This window comes from Zingiber officinale, chromosome 7B (genome assembly GCF_018446385.1).
Source record: "Zingiber officinale cultivar Zhangliang chromosome 7B, Zo_v1.1, whole genome shotgun sequence".
NCBI lineage: Eukaryota > Viridiplantae > Streptophyta > Magnoliopsida > Zingiberales > Zingiberaceae > Zingiber > Zingiber officinale.
In genome coordinates this window covers 91,407,620-91,430,957 of record NC_055999.1, presented here as the reverse complement: position 1 = coordinate 91,430,957, position 23,338 = coordinate 91,407,620, and the positions used below count along the sequence as shown (strand labels likewise).

Below are 23,338 nucleotides of genomic sequence, written 5' to 3'. Positions count from 1 at the left end.
TGACCAACGGAGCCAAACAGCAGAACCGCCACACTCCAGCCAGATATACAACTAATCCATGGGTGGTGTGTGTAGTACATGTAACTGGCGATGGGCTCAACCAAAGTGGAGCCGACAATCGCACAGCATGCAATCATGATGCATGACACTAAAAACATGGCATAGTCCATATAACTAGATACAAGTGTGTACCGCTGGAAGAAGTATCAAATAGAAGGTACACCAATAAAATAGGGTATCAAATAAACCCTAGATCCAGAACATATCATAGCATGTGGTTGGTTCACTACCTAAAGCATATGTGATCAGGTAGATATCATGCAGTGCAACATAAATAAACAAACAAACATGTAACTAATCATGTAGCGACCAACCGAAACAAACAGATAACACAATTATTGTTATATGTTAAACATATTATCATGCATATCAAAAGACATAAGTCAAAGTACCCGCCTCCAATAGAAAGGATCCAATCTGGTCCAAATCCGACGTCGAGATGCTCGTCTCGCGTCAAAGTCCTGTGTTATCAAACAAAAGGTCTAGTTTAGCTAATTCTACCATACAACAACTAGCCAAACTAAATTCTAATCCAATTAAGAAGTTCTAAATTGGATCAACTAATCAACCCAACACAATTAACGAACCCTAATTAAATAAAATCAGTGGGTTCACAAGGGTTAGTTCCTTAACCCTAATCATCCTAGCATAAGGATTAAACCTAACAAACGGAATATCACTCACCTGAGTTGAATGCCTCAGTCGAATATCACAACCACTAGTTTGTACTGATATCAAAGGGTTGCTGGCTGGAATTTCTGTCGTTAAGGGTTGTTAGCTGCTAGAACAAAACAAACCAAATCAACAATTCATCTTACAACCTAATCTTACCTCACTGTTAACCATCGGATCAAGCAGGAGGTCACTGATGTGATTGAGCGGCGCCCATCAGAAGCAAGGCAAATCACAGCACTTGCCACGTTTGCTTAGATCAGATCGGAAAAGAAGAATAGGTCACTCGACGGCTAGGTCAAGTCTGGGTTGGATCAGCAGCCGGAAAAGGGCAAGAAGGCCTCGCGACTGCTGGGATGACGACGTCGGTGGCATCAGGAACAAGCGACGCAAGAGGAACTAGGGCACAGAGAGAGGAAAGACTTGAGCACTCCCGAGATGGTCAGCGCCGTGCTGGCGTTTTGTGCAACGGCGACACGCTGCAGATCTAGGGCACCGCAGAGTGAAGAAAAGGGGAAAAGGGTCGGCGTGTCGCGTGCTCCAGGAGGAGAGGGAGTCGACCGGCTCTTGCTCCGGTGTTGGCGAGGAGGCGATGAGGCAGAGGGGAAAAAGGATTCGGCCGGCACGGGGGCTCGCGGTTAGGGCTCGGAGGAGATGGCGTCGGGCGAGAAATGGGATGCGACTCGGGTGCGCGAGTGAGAAAAGAAATGGCGAGGAAATAAAGAAAAATATAAAGAAAAAGAAAAAGAAAAGGAAAAGGAAAAGAAAATAAATCTTTTCCTCATTAAAACAGGGTAACCTAAACAGGCCTTTCCCGGACCCCGTTTTTGTCCCCGTTAACTTGTCCATACGAGCTCAGAAAAATTCCCGAAAAATTTATAAAAATTCCCTTATCATTTTCGGTATTTTACATTCTCCCCCACTAATAAAAATTTGGTCCCCAAATTTCGTTATCTACCATCAGCAAGTACTAACAACAGATATAAAGTATAAATGTTGAACGGTAAACAAATCATATACCTCAAGTGAAAAGGTGGGGATATCGAGCTCGGATAATATCCTCGAGCTCCCAAGTAACCTCCTCGTCTGAATGATGCTGTCATCCGACTTTAACCAGCCGGATAATCTTGTTCCACAACTTACACTCTTTCCGATCCAAAATCCGTACCGGAACCTCCTCATAAGTAATGTCAGGCTGAACTGGAACTGGAATATCTATCAGCACATGCGTCGGATCAGGTATGTATCTCCTCAGCATAGATACGTGGAATACAACGTGAACGCCTGCCAAAGACGGCAATAGTGCCACCCGATAAGCTACTGCTCCAATCCTTTCCGAGATCTGGAAAGGTCCAATTTATCGCGGAGCTAGCTTACCCCTGAGGCCAATCTCTTCACCCCTTTCGTGGGTGAAACTCGCAGAAATACCTGGTCGCAAATGGAGAACTCTAAGGGTCTCCGACTCCGGTCAGCATAACACTTCTGCCTCTAACATCCTCTGTCTGATAATATGGACCACTTTGCCTCACGTTGAGCTCTATGAGGTCTCAACAACTGGGTCTCTCGGATTCTCTTCCTGATCGACGACTGAGCAACCATCGTAACAAGAATTCCCTGCTCTGTCTGTCCCTGCTCCTCAATGTCTAACTCAGAGAAATCCTGAATCAAATCTGTGACCACAACTCGGTGGCAAGCTAAAGTCCTTCTGGACCTCTAGCTAAGTGCATCGGTAACCACATTAGCTTTTCCCAGGTGATAGCTAATGGTACAATCATAATCCTTCAGGAACTCCATCTATCTCCTCGGTCGAAGATTAAGTTCCTTCTGAGTGAACAGATATTTGAGACTCCGATGGTCAGTGAGAATCTCAATGTAATATCATACAGGTACTGCCGCCAAATCTTCAGGGCAAAAATAATAGCGGCCATCTCCAGATCATGAACTGAGTATTTTCTTCTCAGGCTCCCTCAACTATCGAGAAACATATAAGAATACTCTACCGTGCTGCACCAGAACAACACCCATACCCTGTAGAAACGCGTCAGTGTAGAGGACAAATTCGTCCTCTCCAAAAGGTAAAAACCAAAAATCGAAGCCGACACTAGTCTCCGCTTCAACTCCTAGAAGCTTATCTTGCAATCCTCAATCCAAGTAAACTTCATACATTTTATGGTCAGGCGTGTAGGTAGCATAGCAATCCGTGAGAAACCCTCAACGTATCTCAGGAAATATCGGCCAAACAAAGGAGGTTGCAAGCCTCTTCTATTGACTCCGTCTACTCCCGACGGTAACAATCTCGATCTCATGTGGAACCACGGTATACTTCTATTGGTGACGTGTGGCTCAAACATCTCACATAAGACAAACCCAAAACGCACTACTGAACTTCGCATATAGATGTTCCCATCGAAACATCTCTAGACTATGCAAAAATGATGTGCGCTACTCACCGCAGATCCGAAATAGATCACAACATCGTCCACAAAGACAATAGAAACATATCCAAACATCTTGGAAATACCAAAATCACCAAGTCTCTAAAAACCTCTAAGGCACTGTAAGCCTATATGGCAAAACCCAAGACACAAAATGTCCTTATAACAGACATTCCTATCCATAAGATCTCCGATAATAAATCGAAATATCTTATCATCAACAACATAAATCACCAAAGAATAAATCCTCCAGTGTGAGAGCAACGCTCCATCACAGGAAACATCACATATGTGGGAGCAACGCTCTACCACAAGAAATCCTCAATATGTGGGAGCAACACTCCACCACAAATAATCTGAAATATGTATCTGCAATAAATATAGGAGCAATGCTCCGCTACCAGCAATCCGTGATATGTGGGAGCAACGCTCCACCACAAAACAATACCTAAGTACCCCAAGGCACCTAACTATCCAGCTAGAGACTGTACAAAATCTCTCTACCACAATTCGCTGTGGTTAGCCTAGGATATAACAACCTAGTAACTAATCAAATCCATCATCAACTCTATCAGCATCCTAGTGGGTCATCCACTGATAGGAAAATTAGTTGATGGGTTAATTCAACAAATGACATAATGCATTCACTCCACATTCTGCATTCAGTATAAGTAAAATCATCATACTGCTACCAATGTATACACCTAGCACACATGCTCACACAACATATGTATGATCGACATAATTCTCCAATTAGTACACACCAAACATACTCACAACATAGGCATAAATCATCGTGTTACCTCCAACAATGCATACCGAACCCGTGTGCATATATCAACAAAGGTATAATCGACAATACACCTCAAACAACCTCACATGGCATATATACACCTATGCCAAGAGTATAACCAACATATACTTCCAATAAAGCATACTAAACCCAGGTGCACTCACATATCAAACATAATCAAAAAGATACCTCAGATACCACACCAAACACATATGTACATATCACAACTCAGATTAAATCGACAAAATGCCTCCATCAAAACACCACCGATGTACTTATACTACATCTCCGATTTAATCAACAAGCTATCTTCAATAATACCTCCAGATACATACACCGAACTACATATCTATGATCCACTAGGAACCTTCAAACCATATCAGAACATGGTTACATATACTACTTGCAAATGGACAGTCTACCACAGGACTCCTACAACACATAACAATCATAATATACATCCAATATAGACATGCAAAATCAGCATACCAGCTCAATCAAAGAGACCAACCTTATGCTACCAACACTCATGGGTTACCGGTATATCTAAACAAAATTCATGCATATGTATCAAGCATGAATACATCAATCAAAAGCAACCCTAAATCAAACATCCTAATCATCCAGTAACAACCCTGCAATAGGTTCAAAGAACTAGTATCGGACAAGAAAGATATACACACCATGGTGTAACTTTGCAAGTCAATGTCATACACTACCAAGACTATATCTAATGGAGAAAATTTTATCATCATAAATCCAAATGTACTCTTCCAGTATACACTAGTAACGATTTTATCTCATAAGTGCTAAGCAATTAGCTCTACACTTCCTTACATCAGCGGAGTCACATATCCCAAACACCCTCTAAGTTAACCCACCAGGTATATACAATCTACGGTCAAAATCTTCATGGAATAGGATACATCGATCCTTTATAAACTATCCAAGATGAAAATGATTTCTGACTAAATCAGTCTTTCCCACGTCAGTACAAAACATGTACTCAAAGGTGCTCTAGATACATAACTAAGCACAAATAACCTAAAGGTTTGAACCTCTAAAAATAGAGTATGGCAATCCTTTACTGATCAACCAACAAAAACTAAATCATTCATCTACTAACTAATCAAAAATACCTTAATCCTCCACAAGCAACTAAGGTATATCCAACCACATAATACCATATGCATAAATGTGTACGACCCAAAAGATAAAGTCAGAATTCAATATCATCAAGACACTCTCATTTTTATCCTCAAAAATATCAACCCACTCTATATCAGATGAATAAATCTCCACTCCCCATGAGGGCAAGTTAGCATTCAAAATATCAATCATTATTTTTTTCCACATAGTCCCATATCAGAGGAAGTATATATCATTTTTTTTTTCATCCTGTTAACTATCCATAACCAACCAGATTTATTAAAATCTCATAGGTACATTCAACCGTAAAACTCTCCAACACCCAATTTATAATCTGATCACCAACCATAATCATCAAACCTGTGAATATCATAAATGACACTCACTATGTCACCATCAATGACAACCCAAATATAAATCATCAAAATAGTTATCCACAATAGATCATCAAAACAAATATCTAGTAATTGGTCATCAAACAACCACATAACATTTATCCTCATAAATCATTAGAAATCAACATATCACAATACCTGATCTCACAATATCCCTCAACCTCAAACCATTCTTAACAATGATCAAACATGGTAACCCCCAATGATCAATTTCCATCGTACCTGGTATCCTAATATCCAAAAGATATGAGTATAAAACTCTCCTGGCTAAGTCAACAGGAATATGTAGGTATCATCCACTACCCAGCTAACAATAGCAGAGGCTAGTATGTGCCTCCATCTCCTACGAGTAGTAACAGAAGCTAACACTACTGATGGTATGATAAGAAAAATCACCAGAGATTATAATCCTTTATCTCTATTAAGGTCAACCATGCTCAATGGCTAACCCATCACATGTAATATGTGCTACTACAACCAAACAGGTACTACATAAAGAATGCTAATACCTTTCATAAACTATAAAATTAAACATCATACCTATATGCCGTCTGGAGATGTTCCATCGCTGTCCAGTCCCCAAAATGACCTCGGAATTCCGTACGAGAAAAACAAACATCGGAAATCCATATAAATCCAAAACGGAAGTCCATAACATAATCGAAACGGACAAATCCGTGCAACCGAAAATAACTGCCCACACCAATCTGTCTCGCAACTAGGGCTAGTATAAAAATGTCCAAAATACCAAACGCAGGTATCACACCCTACTCTGATACCAATGAATTGGTATCAGATAAATCCCGAAAATCCAACACACGGAAATCAAATAAATATCGCCAAACTTTGGCGCGCTGATACCCAATAAACTGATATCAGATTATTCAAAGTATCCATAATACGAAAACAAAGATCGTATAAATCCAGAACACACAGCAAGTATCGTAACCTCGCTCCGATACCACTAAATTGTCACGCCCAGAGGAGTCTCTACAAGAAATCATCTCCCCTGTCTGGTGGACAATATGAAACTTTCTACATATCACATATACATCACCACAGTGGAATGATAAAAAATAAAAATAAACACCACGCAGTTTATAAAGATATTCACCCTCTGGCAACCATGTGATTAATAATAGTAATCAATAACAATAGGACTCGACTCAAATCCACCCTACTCCACTACACTCGTAAAGCTCAAATCCAACGAACTCACCTCTTCGGCCGTAGTAGAATGAAATCCAATATCATATCAAAAGTCCATCAAAAGATATCACTCCATACAATATCCATAGGAAAAATCCAAAGACAATACTAAAACAAAGTCTGATATAGAAAAAGGCCAAATAAAAACAAATAACGAACTAATAAAGAACTAGCTCTACGTGCAGATGGGGGTCAGCGACTGGAACTGCTCCGGACAGCTTCAACCTGAAAATATCAACAATGGAGGCGGGGTGAGTCCAACACTCAGCAGGTACAACTGATATGCATAATAAAACAAATAACAGACAACACTAATCATGCGTACAGTCTCCTGAATACGAGAAGGAATAAATGCAACTGAAATGAAATCAGGAGATAACTGTACTAACCGGAATCAAGGTACAAAGGTAACAGGTCGTCAAACCGAAGAAATCATAATCCTGTATGCATGTCAATCAAATGCATCCATACAAATGCAGCATATAAGTGCAGCAATCACAACAATAAAATGCAATAAATGCATATGGTGACCGTGCACTCGGACATCACTGCTCCTGACAGTGACTGAGTGGACGGAATGCTGTCGGAGTACTCCTGTCCTCTGTCCCCAAATCATAAATGGGGGAGCTCAATGCTCTCATCTCCCGGTACACAATGACGGGGAGGATATCTCTGTCGGCTACCACGCTGAGTCTCCTGACCAACGGAGCCAAACAGAGTCCACCATCTGCCGGCTACCACGCTGCTACACTAAATGCCAACGGAGTCAAACAGAGCGGAACTGACTGTCGGCTACCACGCTGAGTCACCTGACCAACGGAGCCAAACAGCAGAACCGCCACACTCCAGCCAGATATACAACTAATCCATGGGTGGTGTGTGTAGTACATGTAACTGGCGATGGGCTCAACCAAAGTGGAGCCGACAATCGCACAGCATGCAATCATGATGCATGACACTAAAAACATGGCATAGTCCATATAACTAGATACAAGTGTGTACCGCTGGAAGAAGTATCAAATAGAAGGTACACCAATAAAATAGGGTATCAAATAAACCCTAGATCCAGAACATATCATAGCATGTGGTTGGTTCACTACCTAAAGCATATGTGATCAGGTAGATATCATGCAGTGCAACATAAATAAACAAACAAACATGTAACTAATCATGTAGCGACCAACCGAAACAAACAGATAACACAATTATTGTTATATGTTAAACATATTATCATGCATATCAAAAGACATAAGTCAAAGTACCCGCCTCCAATAGAAAGGATCCAATCTGGTCCAAATCCGACGTCGAGATGCTCGTCTCGCGTCAAAGTCCTGTGTTATCAAACAAAAGGTCTAGTTTAGCTAATTCTACTATACAACAACTAGCCAAACTAAATTCTAATCCAATTAAGAAGTTCTAAATTGGATCCAACTAATCAACCCAACACAATTAATGAACCCTAATTAAATAAAATCAGTGGGTTCACAAGGGTTAGTTCCTTAACCCTAATCATCCTAGCATAAGGATTAAACCTAACAAACGGAATATCACTCACCTGAGTTGAATGCCTCAGTCGAATATCACAACCACTAGTTTGTACTGATATCAAAGGGTTGCTGGCTGGAATTTCTGTCGTTAAGGGTTGTTAGCTGCTAGAACAAAACAAACCAAATCAACAATTCATCTTACAACCTAATCTTACCTCACTGTTAACCATCGGATCAAGCAGGAGGTCACTGATGTGATCGAGCGGCGCCCATCAGAAGCAAGGCAAATCACAGCACTTGCCACGTTTGCTTAGATCAGATCGGAAAAGAAGAATAGGTCACTCGACGGCTAGGTCAAGTCTGGGTTGGATCAGCAGCCGGAAAAGGGCAAGAAGGCCTCGCGACTGCTGGGATGACGACGTCGGTGGCATCAGGAACAAGCGACGCAAGAGGAACTAGGGCACAGAGAGAGGAAAGACTTGAGCACTCCCGAGATGGTCAGCGCCGTGCTGGCGTTTTGTGCAACGGCGACACGCTGCAGATCTAGGGCACCGTAGAGTGAAGAAAAGGGGAAAAGGGTCGGCGTGTCGCGTGCTCCAGGAGGAGAGGGAGTCGACCGGCTCTTGCTCCGGTGTTGGCAAGGAGGCGATGAGGCAGAGGGGAAAAAGGATTCGGCCGGCGCGGGGGCTCGCGGTTAGGGCTCGGAGGAGATGGCGTCGGGCGAGAAATGGGATGCGACTCGGGTGCGCGAGTGAGAAAAGAAACGGCGAGGAAATAAAGAAAAATATAAAGAAAAAGAAAAAGAAAAGGAAAAGGAAAAGAAAATAAATCTTTTCCTCATTAAAACAGGGTAACCTAAACAGGCCTTTCCCGGACCCCGTTTTTGTCCCCGTTAACTTGTCCATACGAGCTCAGAAAAATTCCCGAAAAATTTCTAAAAATTCCGGAAAAATTCCCTTATCATTTTCGGTATTTTACACAATTACTGACGGAAGTTAAATTCCGTCGGTAATATCAAAAAATATACTGATGGAATAATATTTTGTCGGTAAATTTGATAAATTTTGTACTGTTAGTAGCTTTGTTATCAAGAGCCAGAGTACAAATCACACTTGCAGATTAATGGTCGCTATTTACCTCTTCTACCTTGATCATCCAACCATCTCCCTCTAATTTTTATTTATTCTGAGAGATTATCATATTAGACATAAATTAGAGCTGAGAGTTTATCATACCTCATGTCTCCTTATCTGAACACCCGTCTCAGTCATTTTAGAGAGGTTGGGCTCTTTTGTCGAATGAGGTTTTGCACAGGGTACCTTGAATAGGGAGCCAAGCAACTCGAACTCAGTGTTAGAAGATGAAGAGCAAAAACTAAAAAACTATAACACTCAAAATGGGAGGAAACTATTTCTTCATATTTTCTTCATGTCTAAATTGTTAAATCTATAGGGTATTTATAGTGTATACCCAAGATGTATCTACATAAATACATGAATCAATATTAAATGATATACATGCATCATCCAAAGGGTCATTCATGAATCCTCCAAAAGACCTCTAATATTCATGCACACAATATTAAATACTTAATTAATCTAGTTTATATTTTTCAACATCCCCTCTTAAACTAGATTTATTACTCCAAGTAAAAAACGTAGCTTCTTGAAATCATCAAATTTCAACGGTTTCGTGAAGATATCGGCAACTTGATCTTGTGACTTCACGTATTCAAGCTTCACTTCTTCCTTCGATATACAATCTCGAATAAAATGATACCTTGTATCAATATGCTTGCTTCTTTCATGAAACACCGGATTCTTGGCCAATGCAATTGCAGATTTATTATCAACATAAATCTCCGTTGGATCTTCTTGTGACAGATTCAATTCTTTCAACAAACTCCTTAGCCAAATAGCATGGCAAACACAAGAAGTAGCAGCTACATACTCCGCCTCACAAGTAGAAAGAGTCACAATAGGTTGCTTCTTAGAATTCCAAGTAAAAGCTGAATTTCCCATAAAGAAAACAAACCCAGTAGTACTTTTTCGACTATCAATATCACCGGCCCAATCACTATCACAATAGCCAACAAGCATAAAGTTGTCCGAGAAAGCATACAAGATACCATAATTAATTGTACCTTTGATGTAGCGAAGAATTCTTTTGGCAATTTTCAAATGTGAAGTAGTAGGAGCTTCCATGTAACGACTCACAAGTCCAACGCCAAAAAGAATATCCGGTCTAGTACAGGTTAAATACCTCAAGCTTCCAACAAGACTCTTGAATAAAGTTGGATCAACTTTTTCACCATCTTGATTCTTGTGTGGCTTGATTCCACACTCCACGGGTGTCCCAACCGGCTTACAATTATTCATATCAAATTTCTTGAGAATTTCTTTAGCATATCTTTCTTGAGAAATAAATATGTCATCATCTCGTTGCTTCACTTCAATCCCAAGATAGTAGGACATTATGCCAATATCCGTCATCTCAAACTCCTTTGTCATAGCTCTCTTGAAATCTTCAAACATCTTTGGATTGTTCCCTGTAAAAATTAAGTCATCCACATACAAGCAAACAAATAACATATCACCATTTTTATCATTCCTTGCATAGAGAGCATGTTCATGTGGACACTTGATAAAACCATTTGCTTGAAAATATTTATCAATTCTGCTATTCCAAGGACGAGGGGCTTGCTTCAAGCCATAGAGAGCATTCTTCAATTTTAGCACTTTATTTTCTTCATTAGGCACTACATAACCCAAAGGTTGATCAATATAGACTTCTTTCTCCAAGTCTCCATTCAAAAATGCGGATTTTACATCCATTTGATGGATTCTCCAACAGTTTTGAGCTGCAATAGAAATGATCAACCGAATTGTTTCAAGACGAGCAACAGGTGCAAATACCTCATCATAGTCAATTCCGGCCTTTTGCTTGTACCCCTTGGCAACCAATCTTGCTTTGTATTTTTCAACCTCGCCTTTCGCATTTCTCTTTATTTTGTACACCCACTTCACACCAATTGTGTTCTTTCCATTCGATAATGATACTAGCTCCCATGTATCATTCTTTGTAATTGCCTTGATTTCTTCATTCATGGCATTTCTCCATTTTTTATCATGAGCGGCATCATCATAACTTATAGGCTCAGTTTCTGCTAGTAAGCAAAATTGAGTAAAATCACCAACATTTACCTCTTCAGTGGCATCATAAATGTCACTCAAACTTCTGAATCTTTGAGGCCCTTCACTTGAGCTTGCTTCATTTATTTGTGAATCTTGTGGCGGTGGTGTTGGTGGTGGAGTATTAGGTGGTGCCATGCCTTCTTCCCCCTCATCATTGTCAAGGAAAGAACTATATCCCCTCTCCTTCTTTGTAGTACTCCACTCCCAAACACCTGCTTCATCGAACTCCACATCTCTGCTTATGACAATCTTCCCATTGATTGGATTATACAACTTGTACCCTTTAGAGCTTTGATCATAGCCGATGAAGAGATACTTTGCACTTTTATCATCAAGCTTTGTTCTTTTTTCATCATGAACATGTGTGTAGGCAATGCTTCCAAAAACCCTCAAGTGTGAAACACTTGGCTTATATCCACTCCAAGCTTCTTGAGGTGTCATACCATGAACACTTTTGGTGTGACACCGATTCATCAAGTATACTGCACAAGAGACAGCTTCGGCCCAATATTTATTTGGCATATTCTTACTCTTTAACATACTCCTTACCATGTTGAGAATAGTTCGGTTCTTCCTCTCTGCTATTCCATTTTGTTGTGGTGAGTATGGAGTCGTCATGAGACGATGGATGCCATTTTCTTCACAGAAAACCTTGAATTCATTAGATGTGAATTCTCCACCTCTATCGGACCGAAGAGCTTTGATTTGATAGCCACTTTGTTTCTCCACCATTAATTTGAACCTTTTGAAGGTTCCAAACACTTCCGATTTTGCCTTCAAAAAATACACCCAAGTTTTCCGAGAATAGTCATCAATGAAAAGCACAAAGTAATTATTCTCACCAAGTGATGATGGTTTGATTGGTCCGCACACATCCGAGTGTATCAACTCCAATGGATGTTGAGCCCTTGTTAAAGACTCCTTAGGAAAACTTTTCCTCGCTTGCTTGCCAAAAAGACATCCTTCACAAAGTTGATTAAGATGGTTTATGGAAGGCAATCCTTTCACCATTCTTCGTCTGCTCATCATTGTTAGCCCATCGAAGTTCAAATGCCCAAATCTCATGTGCCATAGCCAAGATGAATCTTTGAAACAAGATTTCAAACACATAGGAACATCACTTTGAATATTTAGCAAAAACATTCGGTTCTTTGTCATGGGCACCTTAGCAAGCAATCTTCCACTTTCATCTTTCAATGTCAAGTATTTATCTTTTAGGTGAATATCATAATTCTTTTCCAATAATTGGCCCAAACTCAAAATGTTACTTTTCATAGCCGGCACATAAAACACATTGGAAATTAATCGATGACTTCCATCTTTTGAACGAATCAAAATCGTACCTTTTCCTTTCACTTGAACTTTCGAAGAGTCACCAAATGTTATATCTCCATTGGTTGATTCATCAAGTTCCACGAACAAATTTCTCCTTCCGCAAATGTGGTTACTTGCACCGGAATCAAGATACCATGTGCTCTCATTCTCATCTTGATCATTTTTGCAAGCTAGAAGCAAAGTAGGACCCAAATCTTCTTTTGCATCATTGCACTCCGCAAAATTATTTGTCTCCTCCATATTATTTCTACATTCCCAAGAATAGTGGCCAAGACGATGACAAGTAAAACACTCAACTTCAGATTTGTCATACCTCATTTGATGGCCTCCACGACTTCTACCTCTTCCACGACTTCTTCTTTGATTGAAGTTTTGACTCCTCTCATTATTATATGATGTGTTTTTGTCACCTCGTCCACCTCTTCCATGACCACGGCCTCGACCTTGGCCTTGCCCTCGAGATCCTCCACGTCCGCGGCCTCTTTGGAATGTGCCTTGGAATGTGTCCTTCAATGATAGCTTTGCTTTCAAAGCTTGTTCAACCGATTCTTGAACCGGTTTTATCAATCTTTCTTCATGTGCTTGTAAAGATCCGGCAAGTTCATCAATGGTCATGGTGTCTAGATCTTTAGACTCTTCAATGGCAACCACGATATAATTAAATTTTGGATCCAAAGATCTCAAAATTTTTCCAACAATTCGATCATCTTTCATATCATCTCCATATCTTTTCAATTGATTAGTGACAGCCAATACTCTTGAAAAATAATCTGAAATGGATTCGGAATCCTTCATGCGTAGAGATTCAAACTCTCCTCTCAATGTTTGGAGACGTACCTTCTTCACTTTATCAACACCTTTAAATGAAGCTTGAAGAGTTTCCCATGCTTGCTTGGAAGTAGTTGCCGCAGCAACTTTCTCGAACATCTTTTCATCCAAACTTTGATGGATGAGGGTGAGCGCCTTTTGGTCCTTCTTCTTGACGGATGCCACATTTTCATCAACGCCATTCTCCACAGGATCCCAAGCTTCATATGATCCAAGCAAAGCCTTCATTCTTATGCACCAATTATCATAATTTTCCTTGGTGAGAGATGGAACAACAAATGAGGTTCCATTCGACATCTTCTTCAAGCTTTGTCTCCAAACACAAATGGTGGCTCTGATACCACTTTGTTAGAAGATGAAGAGCAAAAACTAAAAAACTATAACACTCCAAAATGGGAGGAAACTATTTCTTCATATTTTCTTCATGTCTAAATTGTTAAATCTATAGGGTATTTATAGTGTATACCCAAGATGTATCTACATAAATACATGCACCAATATTAAATGATATACATGCATCATCCAAAGGGTCATTCATGAATCCTCCAAAAGACCTCTAATATTCATGCACACAATATTAAATACTTAATTAATCTAGTTTATATTTTTCAACACTCGGACTCTAGCTTGTCATATCTACCTTCTTGAGGACCGAATGTTCCTACAAGGCATGTTAAGATCGATTATAACAAACGATTTGAGAGGAGCCTAATCAAAAAATTTTTTTTTTGTTACAATGACGATTCACTAAAGTAAATTGGGAGAAGGAATGGACAAATACATGCAGGGCTAAGTAATGGAACACATGAGACCGTCGTACCAAAACTATAGCACTTAATTGCATTCCAAGATGCATCAACATCACGATAGATGGATTCTATTCGTACTCATTTTGTACAGACTCCTCGATAGTGAATGAACAGGGGAGCTAAGCAATTAAACACAACTACGTCTATAACACTTTGCGGCCGGCGGCCGTCATCTCCCTCCGCCATGCTTCTCCTGCCACAACTTCCTTTTCGATCCCAACCCAAGTCCAAGCCCAAATCCAAGTCGTACTTTAATCCCCTTCTTCTTCCTGTTGTTCTTCTCATCAGTAATAGTATAGGCGGTGGCACTCTTTCTCCAACCATTCCACCAGTTCGGCAGTACTCTTTGATCAGTAGTGGCCGGTCGCCGCTGTGAACCACCAGCGACCAAGCCCGCCACGACAGGAGGTCGGGCGCATCGAATCAGCGGCCACCTTATGCTTTGGAAGAAGGGATGCCTTTTGATCTCTGCCGCTCCGTGGATAGATCCCATCCGAGCAGCCGAGTCACGCTCTAGGAGCTGTGTGATGAGGTCCCGAGCTTTGGCCATTTTCCCGCCTTCGCCATCTTCGCTCTCCGGGAATTTCACATCTTGCGTCAGGATGTTCCGCAGCGTCGCCTCCTTGGTGGCGCCTTTAAACGGCGTGCGCCCGTACAAGAGTTCGTAGAGGAACACGCCGAAGGCCCACCAGTCCACGGCAGCGCCGTGGCCGCTCCCGCAGGCCACCTCCGGCGCCAGATACTCATGAGTCCCTACGCACGCCTTCGAGAAAGCAGACGACGGCTCTGCCACGAACTCCAGCTCTTCCTCGTCGAACTCGCAGGAGGCAGGGGCGCTGCCACCGCAGCAAAAGAAGCGTCCCCTCGGGCGAGAATTCCGGCGACGATGGCGGCAGAAGAGAGCCGGGGACACGTGGGAACGGAAGGAGAGGTCAAAGTCGGAGAGCATGACGTGGCCGTCTGCCCGGAGGAGAACGTTCTCGGGCTTGAGGTCGCGGTAGACGAAACCGAGAGCGTGGAGGTACTCGAGAGCGATGAGTACTTCGGCGGCGTAGAAGCGAGCTGCGGAGACTGGCAGACGGTGACCGCGCCGGCGACGGAGGAGGGAGTGGAGGTCTCCCCCGGGGCAGTAGTCGATTAGGAAGCAAGCGTAGTGGGAGGCGTCGAGGCGAGCGTAGAGGGTGGGCAGGAAAGGGTGGTCCATCTCGGCCAGCGCCAGCGCCTCCGACCGCACGTGCCACATCTTTCCGCCGCTGCTCTCGTCGTCGTCGTCGTCGTCGATAGGGACTACAGGCTTGGCGATGTCCCTGTTGAGAGCGTCGAGGTCGATGACCTTGAGGGCAAATTCTGCGGGAGAGTGGTGGTCGTCGTCAAAGCCGTGGAGGCGGCAGTGGAAGACGCGAGCGAGGTGGCCGGAGCCGAGAGGACGGAGGAGGCGGAGGTGGTGGAGGTGGAGTCGACCGTCAGGAGAGAGGTTGGCAGCGGCTCGGAGGGCAGACCAGTGATTATCGGAGCGGCTGTGAGGGAGAGGATTGAGGGCAAAGGACGAGGAGGTGGTGGAGTTAGAGAAGGAGGGGAGGCTGAGACTGCTTCTGGCGCTGAACGTGGAGGCAGACGTGGTGGAGCTTGTGAAGCTGCTGTCGAGGTCGGAGTAGGAGTCCGGAGGGAAGAAGCTTAACCTCTCCTCGTGATCCATGATATTAGCGGAAGCCGATGGATCAAGAAAGACAGATACAGAGACAGGCTGAGAGGCCAGAGAGAGGGCAAGGGGGGTATGCTTATATAGAAAGCTTGGAGTCGAGAAATTAACCTCATTGTCGTCATTGTCAACAATTGCAAGCTGAAGCTGAAGATGAGAGTGGGGGAATCGAGAAATTAAAATGAGAAGCAGTCAGAGCCTAGTACACCGGCCATATTTAATTTACTTGGTGCTAAACTACACATCACCAGCTCAGCCTTTCGCCTTCACTCGGTTTCTTGGCAACTGAAAAATAAATAAATAAATATTGTTTTGGATCGCAATACCAAATGTATAGCATGTTTCGAGAATTACAAGTAGCTTGCTAGCTTGAAAGTCTTCCTTCGAACAGAGGGAAAGAAGATCCATCACTGACGGTGACAACTAGGTATTCCACTTCTTAGAAGAATTAAGCCGATTTACCGGATGACGCATGTAAAATTGGAAATTTTTTAAATCGCACGTTATAGTTTGAGGATGATGAGATCGCACTATTTTAGCGTTCCTTCTGTTCTTCCACCCTTCCTATTAACTGCAGGTTTTAATTTCTATTTCTAAAACATTCAAACCATATTCAAAAAAATTAAATATAAAATTATTTTTATGATTTAACTCTTCCTCTCTCTACTAGTGAAAAATAAATCTCTATCTGTTTTCTCTCCATCGATTTATATAATTTATTTTTTTAATTTAACTATTAAAATTAGAACAAGATTTAATACCAAATATATTTTCTCCAAACTCTACTATTTTATATGGTTGCAAATTTATAAAAATTTAAATAGTTTAGGTCTATCAATGAATTTCTATCAAAATTTACTAATTGATCTAGATAACTTAAAATTCTATGAATTTTTTAAGTGTGAGTCCAAATGTACTTTCCTTTATTATTTTCGAGCTTCCCTAATAGAGCCAAGGAGTAAAAAGTTTTTGGACTTTTGAAAAAGTCTTAAATGATATTTTTTTTTGTCTAAAATTAACAGTTATGAGTTAACTTAGTATCAAATCATAGATTTCTGAATGAGCTTTGTTTTAGCTCCTAGAATGCCCCAAAACTCATCCTTAGTCAAAAATTATAGCCTCTATAAGATAAAACCTTTAGACCACCACTAGAGAAGTCCAAGAATAATAATGAAGGACATATTTAGACTCCTTACAATCTCAAAAATCTATAGAACCTAAAATGAGTGTAATTTGAGTTCTCGATTGATTAGTTGGTTTCGACTTAAATCTATTGATGGACCTAGGCTATTTGGATTTTTGTAAACTTACACCCACCCATTACGGTCGCGTGAGAGAAAGGTAAATATGATGTCAAATCTTAATTCTGATCAAGGAACATTGTAGGTCTAGTGTGGGAAGACTAGGACCACGTTGGGCCTGATCTGAGAGCAGATCAAGCCCAATGTGGTCCTAGTTTTTAGGATACCAAACCCAAGTGTTATAGTTAAAAGTTAGTATAATACTGAATTACCTTTATAAAGCCTAAAATAAGTAATGGAGGATACCTTTGGACTCCTTGCAACCTAAAGAATCCACATAACCTAAAATGAGTATAATATGAGCTCTCTAGATCGATTATTGAGTTTTGACTGAAACGTATTGATGAATCTAGGTTATTTGGATTTCTGTAAATTTGCACCCATTCGGTAGGGTTGAGTGAGAGAAAGGTAGTTATGATGTTGAATGTTGGTTATGATCAAGGAACACTGTGAGCCTGATGTGAGGGGACTAACTCCAACTTTATCCTAGTCTACTTTCAAATTAGGCCTAATGCGATCTTGGTCTCTATACATCTATAGACTTATGGTGAAATAATGAACTTGACAACTAACTGAAATTAAAATTTTGTTTTATTTGATTTAGCATTACATAGTTTGGTTGATGGTTAATTTGTTCCTTAAACTTTTATTCTCTTTTCACTTTGAATGTTTTATGTTGATAAAAATTTAACTCAATAAAAAGTATGACAAAAGGAATGCTCCATAGCATGAATCGAAATACTATAGTAGGGAGACAGAAACTGAAATCAAACACTGAAACCAAATTGATACAAAGTATAAATACAAGTTTGTCCTAGAACCAAAAGAGAGTTTGATTATGCCTTATGATCTTGTATAGAAGTTTGAGGATACATTTGGAGAAATGATATCTTAATCTTATCATCTGGTATGATTTTAATATTTCATTGAAAAATTATTAAATTGTTATATTTATTGTGTTGTTACAATTTTTAAACAAATATAAAATATATTTGTAGTTAATAGTAAGCAAAGACTATTATTGAATGTATATGGAATGATACTTTGTATTTTTCTTATTTGGTATGATATCAAATATTTTGAATTATATTTTCCTTAATTTATTTCACTTGTACACATATATGAATTTTATTTGTAGGTGAGAGGTACTCGGACTTTACCTACAATATAATGTTGGAAGATGGTCTAGCTAATTGAGCTTTTATTTTACAAAACTATTTGTTCTAAAATTTAATATTTTGAGTGTAGTGTGTAGTTAATTTTAGATGTAAAAGACTTATCATTAATATTGTATTTGTAAATTTAAATTAAATGATTGTTAGATGAATACATTTTTTCTATTGCACTTTAAATTGTATTTTGTAAATTAGTTGTTAATTGTATTGTACTTTGGATTAAAAATTAGTTATTTTAAATATTTTTAATTTATTTGAAATGTGTGATTGTTTTTTATAAAGTAATATGTAGATTAGAAATATAGAAATAGAATATAATAAAGAAATTAATTATAAATTTAAATATGAATTTATATACAAATTTATAAATATAATTATAAATGGATTTATAAATAAATTAAAATTACATTTGATATGTTATTTGAGATAGATTAATGATGAATTTTAAATAAAATTAGAGATGAAATTTATATACAGATTTATAAATAAATTAAAATTCTATTTGTTATATAATTTGAGACAAACAAATGATAGATTCAAAATAAAATTAGAGACAAAATTTGTATTTAAAATTAATTTCATTTGGTCAAACTAAAAACAAATTTCTAAACGATTTTTCAATCCGTTTATGAAATTAGAGATGAAATATTTCTGTCTCCAATTAACCACGGGGTTTCACTAATGGATTTTTAAGACGGAATATCCCATCTCAAATATTTTTTAGAGATGGAAAATGATTTTCAGAACAAAATATTTTCTTTGAAGTCTTATTTTCTTGTAGTGAGGGAAGCCTGAAAATAGTAAAGTAGGGTACATTTGGACTCCTTGAATTTTGATCAAAATCTACTGATGGACCTAGGCTATTTGGATTTTTGTGAATTTACAACCACATGAAAAAGTATATTTTGGAGAAGGTAGATTTGATGCCAAATCTTAGTTCTAATTTTAGTAGTCAAATTAAAGAAAAATAAATTTGAATTGGATAAATAGATAAGTGAGAGGAAGGTAGAGAGAGATTTGCTTTCCACTAGTGAAGGGAGAGGGAGGGAGAGAGATGTTTAGGTTGCATGCATCCAAACCACATAAATAATTTTTATGTTTAATCTTTTGAATGTGGCTCGGATGCTTTGGAAGTAGGAATTGAAACTTGTGGTTGACAGGAGGGGTAGAACGGGGAATGGTGCATGATGCAGGAGGATCTGAAGATTTTAATTATTATTTTTTGTAATTTTTTTGTTTGTAGTATTTTAGGTATTTTTGATAATTTCTATTTTTTTAATATATTTTGAGTCTTTTTAGAACTTTTAGGATTGTGATTCCGTTAATAATTTATTCTTTCTTTTAGAATATTTTCCTCTTTTTTTAACAAGATAAGGATTGAAGTATATATAGTTGGATTGCTTTCTTTTATTTGGGTCTTGGAGTCTATATAAACACCTGTTAGCTGTATGAGAAATCATCCTCGAATATTAAATAAAATTCTCTTCTTTTTTTTTTGGAAAAATTTAGAGGACAATGGTTATATTTTCTTGTCTTTTCCTCAAGCCTCCCTTTCTCGTCAGCCCGTAAGATAATTGCTATCATGCCCAGCGTCAATTGGTATCACAACCTCGTGAAGTTTGTTGTCAAATCCAATGGAAGATCGTTGTGGTCATGGTCATGGTTGTGGTCACAACAAGAGACATGTTCTAATTGAGGAAGTCTTGAACTATGATCGTAGCATTCTGGAGTTGATGATTGATCAGGATTTACATAGGCAAGTTGCAGATTTAACCAAACACTTAGTGGTGCGAGATCTCAAAGATCGTTAGGTCTCAGATCATGCATCTGAGTCTACATTCGAGAACCTATATCACCATTGGGTTACACACCAGGAACATCATGGTTAGGAGGAGCCTTATAGAGACCTTGGTTTTTGGGTTGTTTTGCCTGAATTTTTTGGTATGTTACAAGTAGAGAGCTTCATTAATTAGATCAATAAAGTGAAGTTGATCTTCGACTATAAGTAAGTTCTGGATTGGATGAAGGTGAAATTGATTATCATCAGACTTAAGGGGTGAGTATTGGCATGGTTGGAGCATATGCGACGCTCAAGGGGTAGACATGGCAAATCCCAAATAACTGTCTGGGAGAAGATGAAGAAGAAAATGAGGGAACACTTCCTCTCTTTTGCATACATCCAAACTCTGTTCCAACAAATTCACTCATTGAGACAGGGTGAGAGATCGATCAACGAGTATACGGATGAGTTTTTCGAGTTGGTTGCTCAAAATGACTTATCTGAGATGGAGGAGCAGATGGTGGCTCGATACCTAGGGGGTTGCGCTAGTCTTTGCAAGATGTCCCTAGTCTTCATTCATTGTGGATGATTTTAGAGGCCCTCCATCATGCACTGGCGATTGAAAAGCAACAAAATCAAGAACTACTGGGTAGAGGCGACCAAAATAGTCGGCAAGTTCGCTCTCAAGATTCTCATCCTTCATAGCAGTATCCACCACAGGTTAATTCTAAGGCCCCTTTCAAGTATTATCGATGTGGTGAATAGGAACATAGGGCAAACCAATCTAGGAAACTTGCTCCTGCTGATTCTAAAGGTAAAATTTTACTAATCGAGGAAGATGTGAAAGAAGAGACAACAACAATTAATGAACCGGTATATTAAGTTGATGACATGCTCTATGATGATGGTCATGAGACTTTGGTTGTGCGCAAGAGTCTGATGACTCTCAAAGGTGATTCAAGGGATGAGTTGTTAAGAACCAATATTTTTCACACCACCTACACCCTCACGAATAAAGTCTGTAACATGATCATTGACAACAATAGTTGTCAGATTGTAGTATCTGAGGAGGCTATTCAAAAATTACAATTAAAGATTGACCATCATTTTAAGCCATATAAGTTGTTGTAGCTGAATAAAGACAGTGAGGTAACAGTAGACATGCGATACCTCGTACATACCTTTTTCAATTGGTAGCAAATATTTTGATAGTACTTGGTGTGATGTGGTGATCATGGATGCATGTCATGTACTGTTGGAATGCTCTTGATAGTATGATCATAGCATTATCTATGATGGATGGAAGAATACTTACATCCTTTACATCAAGGGAAAGAAGATGGTGTTGGTGTCGCTCTGAAATTAAACCACTCTAATTCCAATAGCCAAAACTACTAATATGATTTATATATTCAAGTTTTTAGATGAGATGGAGTAGGGAGGTGTTGTCTATGCTTTGCTTCCATGTTAGAGCGATTTCTTAGCCGCGAATGCTGAGATACTAGTCGAAGTACAACAACTGTTAGTGGATTTTGTTGATTTAGTGTTAGATGATTTTTCTCATAGGCTACCACCTAACGCTACTCAAACTCAAGGACAAGTTCTTTTCAATCAGGGATGACAGATGCAAGAGGATTCAAAGATAATAATAATAATTATTTTTGGTAATTTTTATTTTTTGGTATTATTTTTGATATTTTAGATATTTTTGGTAATTTCTATATTTTTATATTTTAAGTTAGTTTAGGAATTTTAGGATTGTGAGTTTGTTAATAATTTTTTATTCATTTTAGAATTTCTTTCCTTACTTTACAAGATAGGAATTGCAGTCTATATATTAGGATTTCTTTCACTTATACTCACGAGCATAACTGAGTTAGTACTTAGATGATAGATTGCCACATGGGAGCAGTGATCGAATTCTCGAGGGAACAATCCCTTGGGGAATAAAATTTGCTGTGGGGCTCGCAGTGAGGGGCACTTGGGATGAGCGAGTCACCTTTTACCACATAATTTTACATTCTTTAACTAGATCATTTATCCATCATTTAAGTATATATTTAAATCATTTTAAATATGTTTCTCGGAGTTTTTCTATAATAGGTGCAATTTTATTTTTTTTCTAATATTTTTATTTTTTTTAATCTTGTCTATCCTTACATGTCCGCACATCTATCTAAACACCATCTTTGTAACTCTCTTCTGCTCATGTGCTCAAGTTATAGCCCAACATTCAATTCCATATAATATAACAAGTCTAATTTTTAGTTTATAAAATTTCTTTTTAAATTTTAGAGGTACTTTATAATTATAAAGAACACCTAACGATCTTTTCCATTTTAACTATTCAACCTATATTCTATATAAAAGATTTCTTTCAATCCCTCTATTCTAGGGGTGATCGTGGATCGGGTTGGTTCAATTATTGGGGTAAAAAATTATCCGACCTTACTAGATCAGATAATGCAATATCAGGACCTACATCTGGCCCTATATCCAGCGGTTCTTATGTATCAGATATCTGACGGGTTGTTAGTTATTTAAATATTCGACCCTATGCCCAATGAAATATAAAATATAAATATAAATATAAAAAAAATAAAATATTTTAAAATGATAATAGACATTACTCATTACACGTTGTAGCAGCTAATTGACAGTAGCTGCTACAACATGTAGCAGTTTATCGGCAGTAATTGCTACAACGTATAGCAGCTTATTGACAGTAGTTGCTACAAGTAGGGGTGGTCGCGGATCGGGTTGGTTCAGTTATTCGGATAAGAAATTATCCGACCTTACTATATTAGATAATGCAATATCAGGATCCTACATCCGACCCTATATCCGGTGGATTTTTTTTTCGGTTCGGTTTGGGTCGGTATGAGCGGGTTGGTCGGTTTGGAGGGGTTGACTACTCACCCCTACTATATTATTTTACAAAAATGATTCTAAATACATAAAGCTTTTAGTTATAGTTATCTTCTATTTTAACAATTTATCTTAATATTGTTAAATTT

At 39.0% G+C, this 23,338-nt stretch overlaps 1 protein-coding gene across 1 annotated transcript; it reads right to left on the bottom strand.

Annotated features, from left to right (window-relative positions):
* Positions 1-14,374: 14,374 nt before the first annotated feature.
* LOC122006248 (serine/threonine-protein kinase WAG1-like) lies at positions 14,375-16,306 on the bottom strand. Its single transcript, XM_042561675.1, has one exon. The coding sequence runs from the start codon at positions 16,060-16,062 to the stop codon at positions 14,536-14,538; it is 1,527 nt and encodes a 508-aa protein (XP_042417609.1). The 5' UTR covers positions 16,063-16,306; the 3' UTR covers positions 14,375-14,535.
* Between the last annotated feature and the right edge of the window lie 7,032 nt (positions 16,307-23,338).